The 18,890-nt window shown below is 31.4% G+C and overlaps 5 protein-coding genes across 5 annotated transcripts in view; 3 read left to right on the forward strand and 2 right to left on the reverse strand.

The window, feature by feature from the left end:
* Positions 1-2,897, reverse strand: part of LOC115885741 (baculoviral IAP repeat-containing protein 6) — a 105,522-nt gene extending 102,625 nt beyond the window's left edge. The window contains exons 1-6 of the mRNA XM_030904748.1: positions 2,616-2,897; positions 1,771-2,078; positions 1,470-1,705; positions 1,199-1,416; positions 911-1,135; positions 334-855 (exon numbers count right to left, since the gene is read on the reverse strand). Coding sequence (XP_030760608.1) covers positions 334-855; positions 911-1,135; positions 1,199-1,416; positions 1,470-1,705; positions 1,771-2,078; positions 2,616-2,814 — 1,708 coding nt within the window. The 5' untranslated portion in view covers positions 2,815-2,897. The remainder of the gene's footprint in view (positions 1-333; positions 856-910; positions 1,136-1,198; positions 1,417-1,469; positions 1,706-1,770; positions 2,079-2,615) is intronic.
* Positions 1-18,890, forward strand: part of LOC115885743 (glycogen-binding subunit 76A-like) — a 426,966-nt gene that overhangs the window by 320,458 nt on the left and 87,618 nt on the right. The gene's annotated exons all lie outside the window — the stretch shown is intronic.
* On the forward strand, positions 3,300-4,197 carry LOC115885747 (cyclin-dependent kinases regulatory subunit-like). The gene is made up of 3 exons (XM_030904756.1): positions 3,300-3,442; positions 3,500-3,627; positions 3,898-4,197. Exons 1-3 carry the CDS (start codon positions 3,372-3,374, stop codon positions 3,951-3,953), a joined length of 255 nt encoding a protein of 84 aa, XP_030760616.1. The 5' UTR covers positions 3,300-3,371; the 3' UTR covers positions 3,954-4,197.
* Positions 4,851-5,834, forward strand: LOC115885748 (cyclin-dependent kinases regulatory subunit-like). The gene is made up of 3 exons (XM_030904757.1): positions 4,851-5,062; positions 5,111-5,238; positions 5,297-5,834. Exons 1-3 carry the CDS (start codon positions 4,992-4,994, stop codon positions 5,347-5,349), a joined length of 252 nt encoding a protein of 83 aa, XP_030760617.1. The 5' UTR covers positions 4,851-4,991; the 3' UTR covers positions 5,350-5,834.
* LOC115885746 (nucleolin-like) lies at positions 5,885-7,690 on the reverse strand. Its single transcript, XM_030904755.1, has 4 exons — positions 7,581-7,690; positions 6,992-7,102; positions 6,520-6,628; positions 5,885-6,462 (listed from the first exon to the last, which is right to left on the reverse strand). The coding sequence occupies exons 2-4, from the start codon at positions 7,067-7,069 to the stop codon at positions 6,344-6,346; spliced, it is 306 nt and encodes a 101-aa protein (XP_030760615.1). The 5' UTR covers positions 7,070-7,102; positions 7,581-7,690; the 3' UTR covers positions 5,885-6,343.

Consider the following 18,890-nt stretch of genomic DNA (forward strand, 5'->3'; position numbering starts at 1 on the left):
TCTTTTTTGATGGCATCTTGGTGAACACCCCAATACGCAACTTTGCCCCAATTTAACCATGTTCGTATCTATTATATGCTCATACCTCAAATTTGTAGTACCCTGTATATTAAAATGGACTGACTCAGAACTATCTAATTAATTGAGTTTTCTTTAGTTTTATTGGTAATCTAATAAATAATTAAAGTTTCTAAATGTAGTCTATATCCAACTAAAAAAAACTGAATAGTATATAGAATTTATTTACGCATCTTATTTATTTTGATATGGGGAGATGTATTGTTCCAAATTTGTTTAAAGCTGCATTTGATAAAGGATTGAAATTAAACTTACCGGGTATTAAGTTTTTATAAAAAGATGTTATTTCTTTTATCAAAGAAAAGTCCTCATTATTCTCTATATCAGAAGGACCTACTTTCGGAATGATAGTTGAAAAATTATAATTTCCTTGTGAAGATGTAGGAATGGGAAAGAACTGCGATTCATTCACATAATCAAAAAATTGACAATCAAAGTCAAAATCAATCTTTTTGTTGTCCTGATTTTTTTCATCAGAATCCTCTTCTTTGCTATACATAAAATCATAAACAACAAGGTATAGCTGCTGTTTGTCATTTGTAACTTCGGCATTATTCTCACTGCTCGAATACAATTCTAATGCATCAACTTGCTGTTGAGACATTTCTCTTAACGTGTCTAATTCTACATTTTCATTATTTTTTTTACTGCAAACTTGCGAAATTGTAATTCCACAAATTATAGTAGGGCGTAAAGATTTCGAAATCGCCTTTTCTTTATTAGATTTGTCACTTGCGATGGACAAAGCAGTTATTTTCTTTTCTACTAAAGTTTTTTCTAAAAAAATTATATTTTTAAAATATTTCATTATCAGTACCTACATCCAACTTACTTTCATCATTCCAAAAGCCAGATACACCAAAATCTTGCGTAAATTGTTCTAAAATATGAGAATCAAATTCTGTTACAAAGAAGGAATGTGTCCTTTTAATTTTTCCTGAGACATCAAATACTGATATGAGGCCATCATTAGTGCATGTTGGTAAAAGTTTTGAAATGTTACTAGTACCCAAAATATTAATTGTTGTGCCTCTAAATGTGGCATCAATTGCTGGTGCTGCAAGATTATTGTAAGCATGTAAATATCAATATATGTGAGCAAAAATATATTTGTTCTTACCTGTTGCATTTGTAACAGATATAGGAACATTTTGTGTGTATTCCCCTACAACAAAAGGACATGTCGGAGAATGACGATCATGTTCACTCCATGGTTCATCTGTTCTTTCCCAGCACACTAGACAAACAGTGCAAGTAAAACACATTGCCCTATCATCTCCTGATGCATTAGGTTGATGATAAAATCCAGCTTGAGCCATCTGTTCTGGCAATGCCCATCTATAAATAAACAGAAATCAGATTAAGTTCCAGAGATATATTTAAGGTCTTACTTATAATCCATATGTGGCCATTGAGAAAATGTTTCTCTTCTTCTAACTTCACTAGCCATCATTTTTCTATCAGAGGCATTTGTCTGTTCCCCTAACAATTCAGATAGTCTCTCCTGAACAGCTGATGCTACTTGTAGTTCTGGAGTATGATTTTTTTTAGTGACAAAGTCGGTTACTACAGAAGAAGTTGCTAATCTTAAATCACCAACAGGTAAAGAAAGACATGCAGTGTTCCACTAAAATATAAAATAAAAAAATATATAAAATAGCCATTGAACATGAACAGAATATAATTTCTTACTTTCTGTGCTTTGATTCCTTTTTTATGAGATTTTTGAGCATTTGTTATAACATTGTCTAGCTCATTTAAAACTTGTTCTACATTTGTAACATTTACATTTGTTAAACTTTGCTTAAGAATTATAGCCTCTGAAAGTGGTAATTCAACTTTTACAATTTCTTTTCCATCTGTTAGAGTTTTTTGAAGAATACTGTCTAATAATAAAACACCATTGTAGTCAGATCGTACACCAATAGCTTGTCCATCACAAAACAAAACTCTATCTTCACTTGGAATGTATTTACATTTTACTTCATTGGGATTTCTTGCTAAAATTGACTTTTTAGCTATTACAAATATCTTCTCATAATATATATATATATATATATATAGATATATATATATATATATATATATATATATATATATATATATATATATATATATATATATATATATATATATATATATATATATATATATATATATATATATATATATATATATAATATAATAATATTGTAAATAGTAAAATAAAAATAATTTTGCTTCAACACTAACAACATTTGACATAGCCATTTTCAAGTAAAGTACTGAATTCAAATTGTTTAATATATTTATTAGATATATAATATTTAATACAAATCACGAATTACTGCTTTCTTTATTTACTTTACTCATGCAATAGAAAAAGAAACGTTAATTCAATGAAAAGATATCTACATGTGATCTTACAATAAAATAATGTTATAAACAAAACAATATTAGAAATGAAAGAAAAATATTTCATTCAGTGCGAAAAAATCAATTATTTAGGAAGACAATAAACGAACAAAACAAAAAATAGATAAAATAGTTATAGGTACCTGAAAGATTAGTGGATTGTAAAATAACACCAGAATTAACATCTAATACTCGAACCACTCCACTGTTAGTGCAAATTAGTATAACATTAAGGGATGGATGGTAGATTATTTCTTTAACATCAGTATCTACTTTTAAATATCCATCTTCGTTTAATAACCACGGTTCCTCAGCCATTTTGCAAAACACATCTTGCGCCATCAAAATCAAGACATTTGTCACTTTCTAGATTTGAAGAACGAACCACAGGAACGAACTCACCGTAGTACAAAATAAATTGATAATTCTGACAATGGCAATTGACAATATGACAATATACAGGTTAACCAATACAGAAGTTAAAAATTAAAAATATTAAAATATTTCTATTTCTATAGGACTCTTCAGGTCGTCAGGTTTTCATTTTCACATTGGCTACATTGATAATTAATCTTTTCTAAGATTTATATATGATCAATTAGTAATCAAAGATTAGTAATAAGATAAGAATACATTTGTTACTTTCTGTTTGTTATTAGAATATATTAAATAAAAAAAAGGCAAAATAATACACTTAATTCCTTATTAGATTATTGGTATTTACAAATTTAATGATTTTATAATATCATACATAAATTTTAATCTAGGATTTTTATTTTAAATTATTCGGTTGGCTATCTAGGTTTGAATTTGTTTTGGCCTTCAGTTTTGGCGGTTGTACTGACTGTACACCCTACTTTTTTCACCCTTTGTTTTATTATACAAAGAACTAGATTAAAATGAACCGAGAAGAATTACTACAAAACATCTATTATTCTGCAAAGTACTATGATGATCAATTTGAGTATAGGTAAGGTCAATTCCTAGAGTAATTGAAACCGACCCTGATTTTTTTCTATCTTTTTAGACATGTTGTTTTGCCCAAAGAACTTGTAAGGTATGTACCTAAAACACATTTAATGAGTGAAGACGAGTGGAGAAGACTTGGTGTTCAGCAAAGTAAAGGATGGATACATTATATGACACATGCACCAGGTTATTATTACTATTAAATATTCAATTTACTTCAAAATGTAATCTTTAGTATAAGCACTGTATAAGACAGGATTTGATTGATAGTCCATAAAGTTACTTCAAGTAAAACATGCAAACATGCTTATGCCTACATAATATTCTACCATTAATATGTTTTTTTTTAATAATGGTGTAGGTACCACGGTGTATGTTGGTATAACCCTTGTATAACTAATATTAATAACTTTATTTTTATTCAGATAATCTAAACTACATTTTTTTTTGTTTTAGAACCTCACATTCTTCTTTTCAAGCGGTTAAAAACAGAAGCACCTCCAGAGGAGTAGATATTAGAAATTTATTATCTCTGGCAAAGGCCAATGCAATCATTGAAGTCTGTATATTTCATTTCTTTTACAATTTTTCGTACCTATATAATCACTTGTTTTAAGTCAGAATTAGTCCAAACAAGTGGAATGGCTGTTATTAGCATAGGTGTATTTGTAAGTTTACTTTAGGGTTGTTAATGTTAAGTTCTTTTTTATTATCATAAGTTTGAAGTGCCTTTTTATAATAAATGTTTTTACTTTGTTTGTTTGTCTGCATAAAATGCTTAAATATTCAGAATAGGAACCTAATTGTCAAGGTATAATAGTTGAATATTTTATTTTTGAATAGTACTGGGTAGATATAATTTTAATAAAAATAATTATGAAAAGAAAACTAGGTACGTATGAAATTTAAGGAATAATATACAATGATTTTAATTTAAATGTGAATATACAGTTTACAGTATTTTGCAACATAGTATACCTAGTATACTAGTATGCACAATTTTTATTTAAACAAAATAACTTCATTTAAAACAAATATTTTTTTTGTAATGAAGTATTGTTGGTTGCATATGTTCAAATCAGAGACACAGGTTCTAAATTAGATTCAAAATATGATTCAAAGTTCTAATCCAATCAGAATCAAATGACATTTCCATTTTAAAAAAACATGCATGGCGCTTTAAGCCCTTTGTTCACAGCACGTTCACAGTTAACCAAACGTTCACAGTTAAAATAAAAGCACGGTAGATAGATTTTATTTTTATAGCTATGTTTTGTGTTTATCTATATCTCTGGTTTTTTCCGAGTATAAATATAACAATGGTATTTATGATGGTATTTATCCCGTTTAGGGTTTTTAGTTTCTTAATGTTCTTAGTTACGGCAGGTTACGATTGACGTTTATTCGAATTTTTGTGTTGGCAACACAATTAAAATTTTTGACTTTATCCGTTTCCTTTAAAGAAAAAATAAGTTTTTGTAGCAGCTAAAAAGAAGGTTTAAATATTTAATCTGCATCAATCTGCATTAAATTAAGTTACATCAAGCAACATGAGTCGAGAGGAACTCCACCGCAATATTCTTTACTCGGATAAATATTACGATGATCATTATGAATACCGGTAAGTATAATTAACGAAAGAAAACTTGGTTTGAAACAACTCTTTTAGGCACGTTGTATTACCAAAAGAGCTGGTTAAATATGTACCTAAAACTCATTTGATGAGTGAAGATGAATGGAGAAGTATTGGTGTCCAACAAAGTAAAGGATGGATTCATTACATGACACATAATCCAGGTTATATTCAATACAGTTACAAATAATACTTGTCATACTAATGGTTTAATAATTTTAGAGCCTCATATTTTACTGTTTAAGCGACCCATAACAGAAAATCCTTCAAAATAGTTACCTGCCAGTCATTAGATGTTTGTGCTGTTTGAAACTCTAAAAAAGAAGCCGTAACTTTACTAAAACAATTGTTTGTACGTTTTATGTGCCTCAATATTCTTAATTAGTTTTAAGAATAACAGTGAGAAAATTGATACAAACTGGCAAATCTTTAAACATTGGATTAGACTTTTTCAGTAAGACATCCCACTATTAGTTTTTTTTTTGTGAAAAAAACTATTTAAAAGTGATTAGCAATTATTTAAGGTGCTGAAGAGTCGATATTAATAAATACTTAAAGAACCAAATTAACATATACTTAAATAAATAATGCATTTAGTTCTGGTAGATATAATTTTCACAACTGTTATTTTAACAAAACTAAGGAAAGTCTGTACGTTATTTATAAAAAATGTTCCACGTTATTTAGGATAAGTCTTTGTTACCTTACTACGTTGTAATAATGTATTAATATTTTTTTAATAAATTTATTTGTTCAAGTACCTATTTGTAAAATAAAAACAAGATCCCTCAACATAAGTAAAACAAAAAATAAATTATTCCAAGATCATTTTATTGAAATGAAGACATAAATTATATTTACATTTTTTCTGTTGAAATACCAAAAGTAATATCCAATTTTGTATCAGTCTCTATGTCAAACATGAGAATCCTTAAAACTAATATCAATGAAAATATGTTAAATTAATTTATAACAAATTTAATGTCTATAACCTGGCAGAAATGCGATTTACACTACAAGATTATTTTTATGGCATTATGTTAATCTCAATATCAAATAGAAAAAAAAACATTTACAAACATACTGAAATATATAGAGCACAATACTATGAACAATTAAACTGATTAGGACACTGAATTTGATTGAATGGAAATTAAACATACTAAAAATTAATAGTTTTTAAAAATAGAACTTAAAACATAAATTTAATGAGATTCATTATAGCAGTGCAATTGAATCATCTTATTTTAATTACTATGTTACTTATATTTATTCATCATCCTCTTCATCTTCTTCATTGGCACTGCTTCTGCCATTCTCTTCCTCTGCAGAACTATCTTCTTTCTTTTCTTCTTTTTTGGGTCTCCCTCTCTTGCCTCCTTTGGCTGCTAAAAATTTCCAAAAAAATTAAACTTTGCGTTAGAACATAAAAATAAATATCTTACTTCCATTGGTTTTAGCTGCGGCAGGTTTCTTTGCAGCTGCTTTTGGACGGCCACGGCCTCTCTTTACTGGCGGTGCATCACCATCATCATTTTTCGAAACTTTTTCCTCCTAAATACATATTATTTAATTAAAACAATAACTAATATTATGATTTAAAAAATTCTCTTCTATTTCTAGAACAAATATTTTGTTTTATATTCATTTTAGTCACAATATTCCAAGACATTTGAGATAAAACATTGTGATTATATGAACACAAAGTTTACATGTGATTTCTTTTAAACCTTGGAATTTTAAAAACAAAGAACAATTTTAATCAAGTATGTATATGTCTTAATAAATAACTATCATCAGCTATCATGATTACTTATTAATTAATAATATAGCTAGTGCTAATTATCCCAGATATATAAGTAGTTGAATCAATAAAAATATCTTGAATTTTATTGAAGTTTTTACACAATATTATACCTTTTTAGCTGGTTTTTCTGCTGCTGGTTTTCTACCCCTTTTCGCTGGTGCTTTTACTTGAACTTCTTCGTCAGACATGTTTGATTATTAATTATACAAAACCTTCAACTTCTGCAAAAATAAATTTGCGATTACCAATAGAAAAGATGCAAGACAGTGTAAGAAAGCAGAAGGTTGATATAAATCGTTAACGAGACAGACCGAATAATAATTATAAATCACAGAAAAGAAAAAAGAAATCGAAACCTGTTTGGATTGGATATAGATCTGCAGCGTCCTTTGTTGTTTAGCAACGCCGATGGCGCCAAATTATAATCTAAAAATATCCGACGCGAATAAATGTTTTTAAAAAATATACTAAAAATTATTTTATACTACTTGTGTATAGGATTCTACTTAGTAGGGAAAATATTATAAAGGCTACGGAAAATATGCAAAAATGGCTTCTTCAATGGAAGCCGGCCATTTTGCAATTTTCGTTTTATTCGATTTCTTGCATTTTACTCACAGAAATGTTATAGCAACAAACGTAGTAATTTATAATAATTAAAATTAGAACTAGTTTCACTTATTTCAACAATAAACTTACCTATATATTAAATAGAAAAATTAATTTCTTTGAAGGAAAGAGACCAAACACCACAACAAGCTCTGCAGAAATATATTCCGCCGGCCGCCGAAGGAGAAACCGAACGTTGAAATCGGTAAGCGACGTTGCCAAGTAGCAAAAATCTGATCAAATTACACTGATTTTTAAAGTGAAACTTCTTTACACGCGATGGGATTAAAAATTGAAGGCCGTGACACACTAGACTAACTCGGGCCCTATGTGAGCTAGGGGGTTGAAACTCGGGACCCCAAAAGCCCCAAAACTCGGACACCCGAAAGGGGTTGTTTGAGCGAGGGCCCCATCCAGCCCCATCTTTTCATGATATTTTAACGACGTTTCATGCACTATGAAATCCCATCATCAATGGCAAAAAAATCGTCCAATTTAATGGGTCTTTGGAGCGTCGTAACTCGGACCTTAGTGTGCTAGGGGGTTGCAACTCGGAATATAGATTCTATTTTGACATCTTTTCATGATATTTTGACAACGTTTCGTGCACTACGAAACCCCATAATCAATGATAGATTGGACCAAGGCCAACTTGACCGTGTACGACAGGTGTCACTGTTAGACACGTGTGTCACTGTCAGACAGTTAGTTTTGACGTAAGGAATGTCAAAAATTGATGTCGTCCGATCGCAACCAAATTTGGTGGGTCGGCTGTGTTAACGATGGTGCGTGTTGCAACCGTCCTGCAAAATTGGATAAGACGTTTCGTTTACATCTTCATCAGGGTGGGACTAACGATTTAATATTGAAGAAAAATGTGGGTCGATTTCGGCATAATTGGGACGGGCTGCAGGATGACGCCCTCGACGTTTCTAGAGGGACGTGGATAGAGGGACACGAATGGGAGTCCTCAGCAGACGGACAGGCGGCCAAGCAGACCGACGGAAATTAGATGAACTTTCATTTCAAATATGCGCACATAGTGCACAGTGTGCACTGCACATACACTTTTTTTTATACAGGATGTTTAAAAAGTGAATAGTGAGAACTTATTATTATTTATTATGGTAATTATATTATATAGAAAACATTTCTTTAAATAATTTTTATCCATTAATTTTTAAATACAGCGTAATAAATTACATTATGACTTTACAAATTGAAATCTTTTACATCAAAATTTTATTGAACCGAAATGGGGCATTATTTGTTTTTGATTCACTACATCATCCAAGCAAGCCCAAATACCGTATGATCGAATAAAAACGGCATCAGCGATGACTATGAAATGAAGATCGCTGTCATTTTATATATAAATTTATATGGGAAATGTCATTGATCGTCATTTCATGGCCATCGCTGACGCCGTTTTTATTCGATCATACGGTATATTTATATAGACTACTAGAAATTTCTGAGTGGTCAAATTAAGTTGTAAAATGGGGGGTTTAGAAATATAAAAAATCTAGTAACATACTAATAAAATATAATAATTTTAATCACACAATTAAATTTTTAATTTTATTAATTTTTAATGCTCCAGTCTATGACCGTTTTTTTTAAATTAATTAATATATAACTTCGAAATAGAATTATTATGCTCACTCCATAATACATCTGGCAACATTGGACGCTGTCTAGGGATTCCGGGTTTTGATGGTGGGGAAGCGTCCTTATCGACTGACAGTTAAAGATAAAAAGGCGGGAAAAGTCTACCCTTCCAGAGACAATGGCACAGAACACAGAATATTATAATATAAATAATACTTATTTATATCCAAAATATACGCCTTTATATACACCGGTGGTGTAAATTCTATTACAATATCTCTAACTAGGGTTGCCAACCGTTCTCTATTCCAAAGGACTCTATATTTTTGATCATATTGTTCTCGTTTCTCTCACGTATTGAAAATAGAGTCCTCTTTTTTCTTAGATGTGCAGGTATCCCCTGCACATTTAGCATAAGAAAAAAAAATAGAATATATGTACGATATGATCGAAAAAAAAACGGCGTCAGCGATGGCTGTGAAATAAAGATCGCTGTAGTTTTATATACGTAAACATTATAGGTATGGGAAATGTCATCGATCGTCATTTTCAAGTCAACTGGTCGCCCTTTTTTCGATCATATCATACACGGTACTATACAATACTACCTATATCTATACAGGGTCTGGCGCAACAGTGCGTCGGGCATCTTTAGCTCCTAGAATAAAAAACTTGGGAATTTTGTTTTTAAGTGCAAATCTATAGTATGTTCTAGGATATGTATTTCAGGAAAATATTTTAACTTCTATAGGGTGGCTCAAAAAAGTGTGAGTGAATCGGGATGTTTTTTTTTAAATGGAACAACGCACCCTTTATATTATTGCATTTTTGGCTGCTTTTCAGATCACTTTACATAATCCTAAGATATGAGTAAATATATTTCGATAGTTTTAAATATATATTAATAAATAAATAAAAAATATACAAGGTGGCGCACCTCATTCGCTTCGGTTGATTATACGAAAAGGGAAAGATGTAGAAACAACATATTTTATGGGTATATGTGGGGAGGTAATGTGCACAATTTAAAATTATTTTGAAGTGTACAGGGCGTTTCAGATTTAAGATATACCAAAGTTATATTTTTTCTTATGGATCACACACACCCGGTATTTTATTTAATTTTTGGATTCTTGAGCCCAAAAAAGGTATTTATTATAAGTGTTAAATATGTTTAAAATTTTTGGTTTTTGAGATATTTATAGATATTTAAATTTGCAGGCTACAATAGAATAGATTATTAACACCCTGTACATTACTTTTCAAAATTAATTCTTGTGCTGAGTTTAAAGGTAGAGAAATAAACTTTACTGAAAAATTATATTTCTTCCTTAAATGTATACAGGGGTATCAAAAATTGGTGGTCTATTTTAAATATTTATTTTACATAAAAACTTTTCGTTATTTCAAATGCAACACTATGTATTTTTTTAAATAAGTCGAAGCAGTTTAAATGTTCTTTCAAACTATATTAGGGTTTGCTATACCTATCTGGCTCAGATTTTGTATCTAATAAAATTGTAATAAAGATGGCTATATAGTGTTGTCATGGCAAGTTTCTAGTGACAGTTAGTAGCTATTTTCAAAATCGAAATTAGTTTATGGACTTATTTAAATTTATACCAGTTTACTTTTATTTAATTTACCTACAATAGTTTAATAAATAATATTTTTTAAATATATGTGTTTATTATTCTATCAAGAAAAACGAAGAAGTAGGTAGTTCTTTGAATTATTTTACGATGACTTAATTGTAGATATATAGATTTTCTATAAAAGAGCCAATTACAGAAAATTCATTTTCTTCACTTCCAACTATAGGTTTTCTGCCTAATAGTTTTTTTATAAACCACACTACCAGAGCTCTGCGAAATAGAACAAGAAGTTTTTTTTAAAGAAACGCTTATCAGGAAGATTCCTATTTGGATATCTTTGAGTATAAGCCCTTGAGGCCAAGAAGCAATTTTCCTCACAAAATAATATCACTATAGTAATATATCTATTCGTTCCGCCAGCAGATACTGCTTTATTTTTCTTGATGAAGTAATGAATATTTCCTTATTAAACTATTGTAGGTAAATTTAAGTAAACTGTTATAAATTATAAATAATAATGTACATAAACTAATGTCGACTTTGAAAATAGTTACTAACTTTCACTAGAAAATTGCCATGGCTACACCAGCCATCATGATTGCAACTTTATTTAAAAATCGCTTTTTATTCAAAATCTGAGCTAGATAGGTATAGGAAACCTTAATATAGTTGATAGATTTGAATCTGCTTCGATTTATTATATAAAATACAGGGTGTTGTATTTCAAATAACAAAGTTTTTATATAAAATAAATTCTTAAAATTGGTCAGCAACTTTTGATAGCCCTGTATAAATTTAAGGAACCAATACCATTTTTCAGTAAAGTTTATTTCTCTACCTTTAAACTTAGCATAAGAATTAATTCTGAAAAGTAAGGCTTGATTTGGTTTGGTTTATAGTCTATTCTATTGTAGCATGCAAATTTAAATCGTCCTATTGCAGTCAAGTCACTAACTAACATTTTTCCGAACAACCAAATTCAATCACTAACTATGTTTTGAAGCGGAGAATCGATTACAAAAGTCATTAACTACGATTTCTGGCTATTTATGTTTTATTTTAATACTGAATAGTTACTAACTATAACATCTTTATTCAATGCAATTCATCTTTAGACGCATTTTTCTCGGAAGTAATAAAAAGTAAGTTAGTGACTTTTGGCAGCAATGGGACGAAATATCTTTAAATATCTCAAAAACTAAAGATTTTAAACATATTTAACCCTTATAATAAATGCCTTTTTTTGAGCCTAAGAATCCAAAAATGAAATAAAATACCGGGTGTGTTCCATAAGAAAAAATATAACTTTTGTATGGATCTTAGTTTTGAAACACCCTGTATATTTCAAATTAATTTTAAATTGTGCACATTGTCTCCCTACATATACCCATAAAATATTTTGTTTCTACAGCTTTCCGTTTTCGTATAACCAACCGAGGCGAATGAGGTGCGCCACCCTGTATACAGGGTGGTCCGAACTGTATTCCGGAAACTTCGGCAGCATATTCTGCAGATAGAAATAAGTAAAAAAGCTCGTATAAATGTATGTCCTAAAATGCTTGGTTTCGGAGATACAGGGTGTAGAAGTTTCATTTTTATTTTAACTTTTTCCAAATAATTTCTGAAGTAACGTCAATATTTGGATGAAAATCGGTGTCTGGGAGTTTTTTGACATGAAAAATTCGATTTTGATGTCAATATACTACATATTTTTAACTGGTTGAAGAGTAATAACTTTTCGTCCGTACCTGTATAAAACTACTGAGTAAAAAAATACACATTCATGACGTTTTTTATGTAAAAAAGGTCTCTTGGTAAAAACCGCTACGAGTAATAGTTTTCAAGATATTTGGAATCAAAATTATCAATACCTATCATAATTGACATAAATTAAACATGTCGACTAAATAGTTATTAGATGAAATAATAAATTTGAAATGTTTTTGTGCCAAAAGTCAATAGAAACTGTTTTATCATAATTTTTTGCAGAAAAATTTGTTATTAATGAAAAAAATAAAAATTTCTCAAATTTATTATTTCAATTAAATAACTACCTACTCAACGTGTTTATTTTTCGTTAATAATAACATGTATTGACTATTTCCATTCTAAATATCTTGAGAACGGTTGCTCGTAGCGATTTTTACAAAGAGATATTTTTTGCTTGAAAAGTTACAGAGATGTATATTTTTTTTCTCGGTAGTTTTATACAGGTACGGACAAAAAGTTATTACGCGTCAAAACAGTTAAAACACATGTAGGTGGCACCCTCTATTAGTAGGAGTCATATTGACATCAAAATCAAATTTCTCATATCAAAAAACTCCCAAACCCCAATTTTCATCCAAATATTGACGTTATTTCAGAAATTATTTGCAAAAAATCGAAATAAAATTGAAACTTCTACACCCTGTATCTCTGAAACTAAGCATTTTAAGACATACATTTATACGAACTTTTTTACTTATTTTCATCTGCAGAATATGCTTCGGAAGTTTCCGGAATACAGTTCGGACCACCCTGTATATTTCAATCTTTCTTAAAAAAATTATTAAAAATACAAGAACTGTCTTGAAACCAAAACTATGTTTGGTATTTACTTTAGATGGTCTGTACTTACTTTGCTTTATAGCATTTACGATTACCATATTTATATATGGTAATCGTAAACCATACAGGATGTTCAAAATTCTACGCCAAACTTTCTAAAATATAAAATAATTTATCTTCGTTTTTTTTTTAAATGGACCACCCTGTATATTATTTATATAATAGATGGAGAATTAACAAATTAACATTTTTTGTATTTAGCGTATTTTAAAATTTTTAATGGTTTCACGGTTTATATTTCATATGACATTTTCCATAGTAAATTTTTATCAAAGCCCCACCCAATGATTTTTCTCTCGTATTTTACCGTGGATAGAGAGCCATATAAAATAATACTGCGTATATCTGCGAAACCATTAAAAATTTTGAAATACTTTAAATACAAAAATTGTTCGTTTTATAATTCTCCATCTAATAAAATAATTATATACAGGGTATTCCATTAAAAAAAATATATATTTTATATTTTAGAAAGTTCGGCATAGAATTTTGAATATCCTGTATAATTTAAGATTACGATATTTATAGCAAAATAGGTATATAGACCATCTAAAATAGTATACCTAAAATAGTTTTGATTTCAGGACAGTTCTTGTGTTTGTAATAATTTTTTTAAATAAAGGTTGAAAAATATATTTTTTTTATTTATCTATTAATATCTCTGAAACTATAGAATTATGTTTATTCATATCTTAGGATTATGCAAAGTGATCTAAAAGAAAGCCAAAAATGCTATACTATACAGGGTGTTCCATTTAAAAAAAATCATTCCGATCCAAGTATACTTACACTTTTTTGAGCCACCCTATAGAAGTTAAACTATTTTCCTGAAATACATACTTGTACATACTTTAGGTTTACACTGAAACAAAATTCCCAAGTTTCTATTTTAGGGGCTACAGATGCCCGACGCACTATTCCCGAGACCCTGTATACAGGGTGGTGACAATTTCGATGCTCAACATTGGCATGGCAGAAACGACGAGAGATACGAATTTGATTAAATGGGACAGAAGTTGCGTAATTAGAAGTTTGACGCACACCTATGAAGAAAACCCCGGTATCTTGATTTGTCTCGGATTTATGCCAAAAAAATAAAAATAATACGTTTATTTTAAATGACAATATCTTCAAATATATTGTATCTATTGCAACGTAAGTTGGTAGTTTTATATTTTTGACATCGGCCAAATAAATTCCGTTTTCAGAAAGTTTCTAAGCCTTCTCGATTTCGCACAACAACAGTCAAGTGTATGTTTTCTTATGGCCGCCATTTTGAATTTTTATATAGATAGAGCGAAAAAAAGTCTATACAGTGGTGTCAAATTTTTATTCATTATTTTGTAAATTCACTAAAAAAATAGATTTTTTCAAAAATTCGCCTAAGATCAAGTCTGCCTTGGAAATCCCATTGACGCGTTATGTCAGCAAGTTATTTTTTGTTATTTATTCTATTAAGTGTCAAATCTGGACGTAAAAAAATTGTATAGTAGAGTTCAATACAGGTCAATACAAGGAATTGTATTACACATTTAAAATTAAAGTTGTGATATTTATGTTTTTTTTGATAATTTTCCCTACATAAGAATGACTTATACAACACTCGCCACTTATTTTACGGCTAGAAGTTTCCGGACTTAATTCAATCTGAGCTGGCATATTAACATCATTAGATAAACCTTTTAAAATATTGCCAGTTTGTTTTTTAAAGCTACCAGCAACTGTTAAATTTCTTGAAATCCTTGCGAAAATAGTAGGTACTATGAGGCATAGTACCTACTATTGCGAAAAACGCATAGTTTTCGAGGTATTTACAAAATACCGATTTTGGGCGCCATCTTGGCAAGATGGCGGCGCCGGCGGCAAATCTGGAAATGTGCATTTTATGGATTTTAGTTAGGGACCCCAAAACCTATAAACCTGCAAAGTTGCAAAACTTCCGGACTTTTTTCCAAGCAAAAATCCCCAATGACTGAACTATATGCTGGACCATATTAAATAAAATAGCGACGTCATAATGAAACAACTGTAGCCTCAACTACTTCAGGTGGCTAATGAGAGATAATGTTTCTCCTTTTTTCTTAGTTCCTTTTGACTCGTACTGAAGGGTCCCTAGGTTATCGTAAAAACTATTTTGATTTTTACTTCCGTCTAATCTTCTTTATTTTAACACATTTTACTATAATATGAGATTTGTAGGGCAATACAGTCTTTTTAGTCTTCTTGCTGGGATTACGTTCTTTGTTCGTCAATTTTCTTGACGGCTGACTCAATTAAATCACTAGTATACCGATTCTGACAATGACAACAGCAATATTATACTTTAAATAGCCATCAAACATACTAGTCGATGATATCCACACCCTGAGGGTAAAAATAGTAGGTACATTGTGTCCTTTCAGGATACAATGTTCTATAAATTGCGTATGCTATATCGGAATTTCTATTACTTCTTAAGTAAACATCATACATATCTCGTGCTTCCTCACTTGTAAACATATTGTTGACTGTTAATACATTTTACACTATCTATTATTTTGTGGCCAGATTTGACCCTTAATAGTGTAAACAAAAATTAACTTGCTGTCATATAAAGTGTCAATGGAGTTTCCAAGGCAGACTTGATCTTTTGAGTGAGTTTTAAAAAAAATCTATTTTTTTTAGTGAATTTACATAATAATGAATAAAAATTAGATACCACCGTGATTATTTTTTGCTCTATCTAATAGTATAAAAATTCAAAATGGCGGCCATAAGAAAACAAAAAATTGACTCTTATTGTGCAAAATCTAGAAGGCTGAGAAATTTTCTGAAAACGGCATTTAACTGGTCGAAGTCAAAAATATAACTACATATTAATACAGAACAGGCAGAAATACTCAAAATACTGAAATGTTATATTACTCCGTGATATTTTCACAGAGTAACATAACAATAGTTATCTAATTTACAGAGTAACTCAGTATAACCCAACATCAAATTTTACCAATGTTATTATTATTGGACACAACTATTCTTGATAAAATGATGAATGAATATATATAAATAATATATTTCATACACTTTAATTTTTACAAGCTGATGCTTGGAACATTATTCATGGCTTTATTAAAAAAAATCTCTCTACTCTTTACAATTAATAGCTGTTTATATTTTTTAATGATAGCCGATGCACTCAACATCCGCTACTGAAGTTGCTCCTCTTTTAGACATAGTGATATGATACGATAGATAATGAATTTTATCGTTGACTCACCCTGTTTAGACTTTTCAATCTCTATTTCTTTATTATATTATGTATTGTTAACCCTATAAAGTCTTGTTAATATATAAAAATATAGGATGTAAACAAATAATGGTACAATTTAGCAGTGCTTTTTAATAAATAATGTGAATTTTTCATTTAAAATTGATCGACTTGACGTTTTCCTATAACTTTATTTGGTTTGTACAAACACATTTACCAAGTATCTGTTCTATGTATCAAAGAAAATGAGATTAACTCTTACAGAAAAGGAAAACAACTAACAAGATCTAAGATCACAATAACTAACATTTTTTTTGTACATTTTAAATCCTGTAGGAGGTTTGGAAACACCTTAAAAAGAAAATTCCACTCCTTCAACTCACAGTGGATGACATACCAAGAATGTACAACTTTGAGAAACACCTCACTGAAGTACTGAACAATAAAAAGGATTGGAAGAGAGAATCGTTTGCTCAGCATGTACAAGACCATACCATAACGTGGTATATTGATGCTTCCAAAAACAAAGCAGGGACAGGGATGGGTGTATTTGGGCCGAAAACTAAATATGTACTCCGAATCAATGGGCAGCTACCCTAGCATCCTCCAGAATCCTTTGAAAGATGCGTGCAATGTATCTTAGATAGAAATTATCGAAAACGGGAAATAGCCACCTTATACGATAGCTATGGATCAAGCAGCACTAAAAGCGACCAACTAAGTATATAGCCATCAATTCGAAGCTGGTCGCAAATAATGCCTAGAGAAGCTGAACAAATCAGACAAAGAAAATAAAGTCCTCCTACTCTGGGTACTCGCTCAACAAGGGATAATAGATAATGAAAAAGCAAACGATCTACCTAGAAAAGGAGTGAACACTCCACTAGAACGTACGTAGAATGAGTAAGAGGGGGGGTTAATCACTGCGACCTTAAAGATCTATTGTGCCCCCTTTCCTTGAGTCATCACACAATCTATAACCCATCATACCCCTGTTGTAGAGGGGACAGGGTATTTCCCATCCTCCTCTGACAACAGTTCTTCCTTCGAGGGTACACACCCTTCCACGGTTGGAGTTTGGCCCTCTGTGCCGCTCTTCACAGTCGAGGAGCTTGCCTCCGGCTGAGGAACCCGTGAGGTTGAGGCTGGAAGATCTGTCTCCATTTTCTCCACCTCTTTAACTTGGTCTCTCCTTAGACCTGATACCGGCGTATTGTCCCGTATCTATAATAGAGGATATGTCCCTCTTTCTCTATTGCCTCCTTGGATCTGAGGTCAATCCCTATTGTGAGGGCCTGACAATGACCCTCCTCCCTCGAGTTGATGACTCGCTAACTCGATGTCCTTACATTGAAGTTCTGACCTTGGATAAGGCTCAGCAGGTAGGTGGTGTCTTTCCCCTTGCTCCTCGGCAGAAAGACCGTTATGGCCGCCCCTTTAGGGATGTTTTCTCACTTCACTGAAACCAGTTCCGGCCTTTGCCAATTTTTAAGCTTAGGTGCGATTCCCACCAACCAATTCGCCGATTCTTGAGATACACAATCTATGAGGATCTTGCCCACCCGAAAGCGTATCCCCGATCCCCGCAAAACGCAGCTGACTCACATTTTGTAGATCGTTGTGTTGCGATAAGATCGCCACTACTTCGTCCAGTATAGCCTCTTCTAGAGACGTTTGCTGGTCGGTGGTCAGAGCAACCTCTGGGAAATCCTTTGGTAGCACCGCCATTTTCACTTGTCCAGCAATAGCGACAAAGCTGGTGATACGTCCCTGCTTGCCCCCCGATGTTGGACGGCTTTCCATCCTGGCTTTTTTCTCTCCCTGCCGGAGAAGAGGTGAGAGGTTCTCGCTCCCTCTCTTGCCCTTTGATGGAGACGAGTGAGGTTGTTCCTTGGTTTCTTTACTCTCTTCTTTTTGGAGGAGTGTTTTCGCTTTTGCTTCCTCTGGAGCAAGCCCTTTGTGGAGCAGTGGAAGGTATCTCCGTGCTTCTGCTCCGCTAAGACCTACTCTCCGAGGATCGTCTAGTCCTGCCTGGTTGACCCAGGCCGAGTAGACGAAACGGTAGCTTATGTCTCTTATTGGGTCTAGAGCTCCCAAGTAGCATTTTCACGACTTGCGACCACATGTTTACTAAACACAACGTTGGATTAGTTACAAAAAATAGTTAGCTCCATACCTTGGGTATTAAAATAAATTTAAACGTTTTTATAACGTTGTGCCGACGTTGGACTAGTACTACAGCAAAGTAGAAGCTTCTGCAACGTCGAATAAACGTTGTCTTGTAACCTTTTTTGCTTAAGTGATCTTTAGGTGATTCGGACAACGTAGTTACAACGT

The sequence above is a fragment of the Sitophilus oryzae genome, unplaced genomic scaffold (assembly GCF_002938485.1).
Source record: "Sitophilus oryzae breed Bouriz unplaced genomic scaffold, Soryzae_2.0 scaffold_41_pilon_pilon, whole genome shotgun sequence".
Classification (NCBI taxonomy): Eukaryota; Metazoa; Arthropoda; class Insecta; order Coleoptera; family Curculionidae; genus Sitophilus; species Sitophilus oryzae.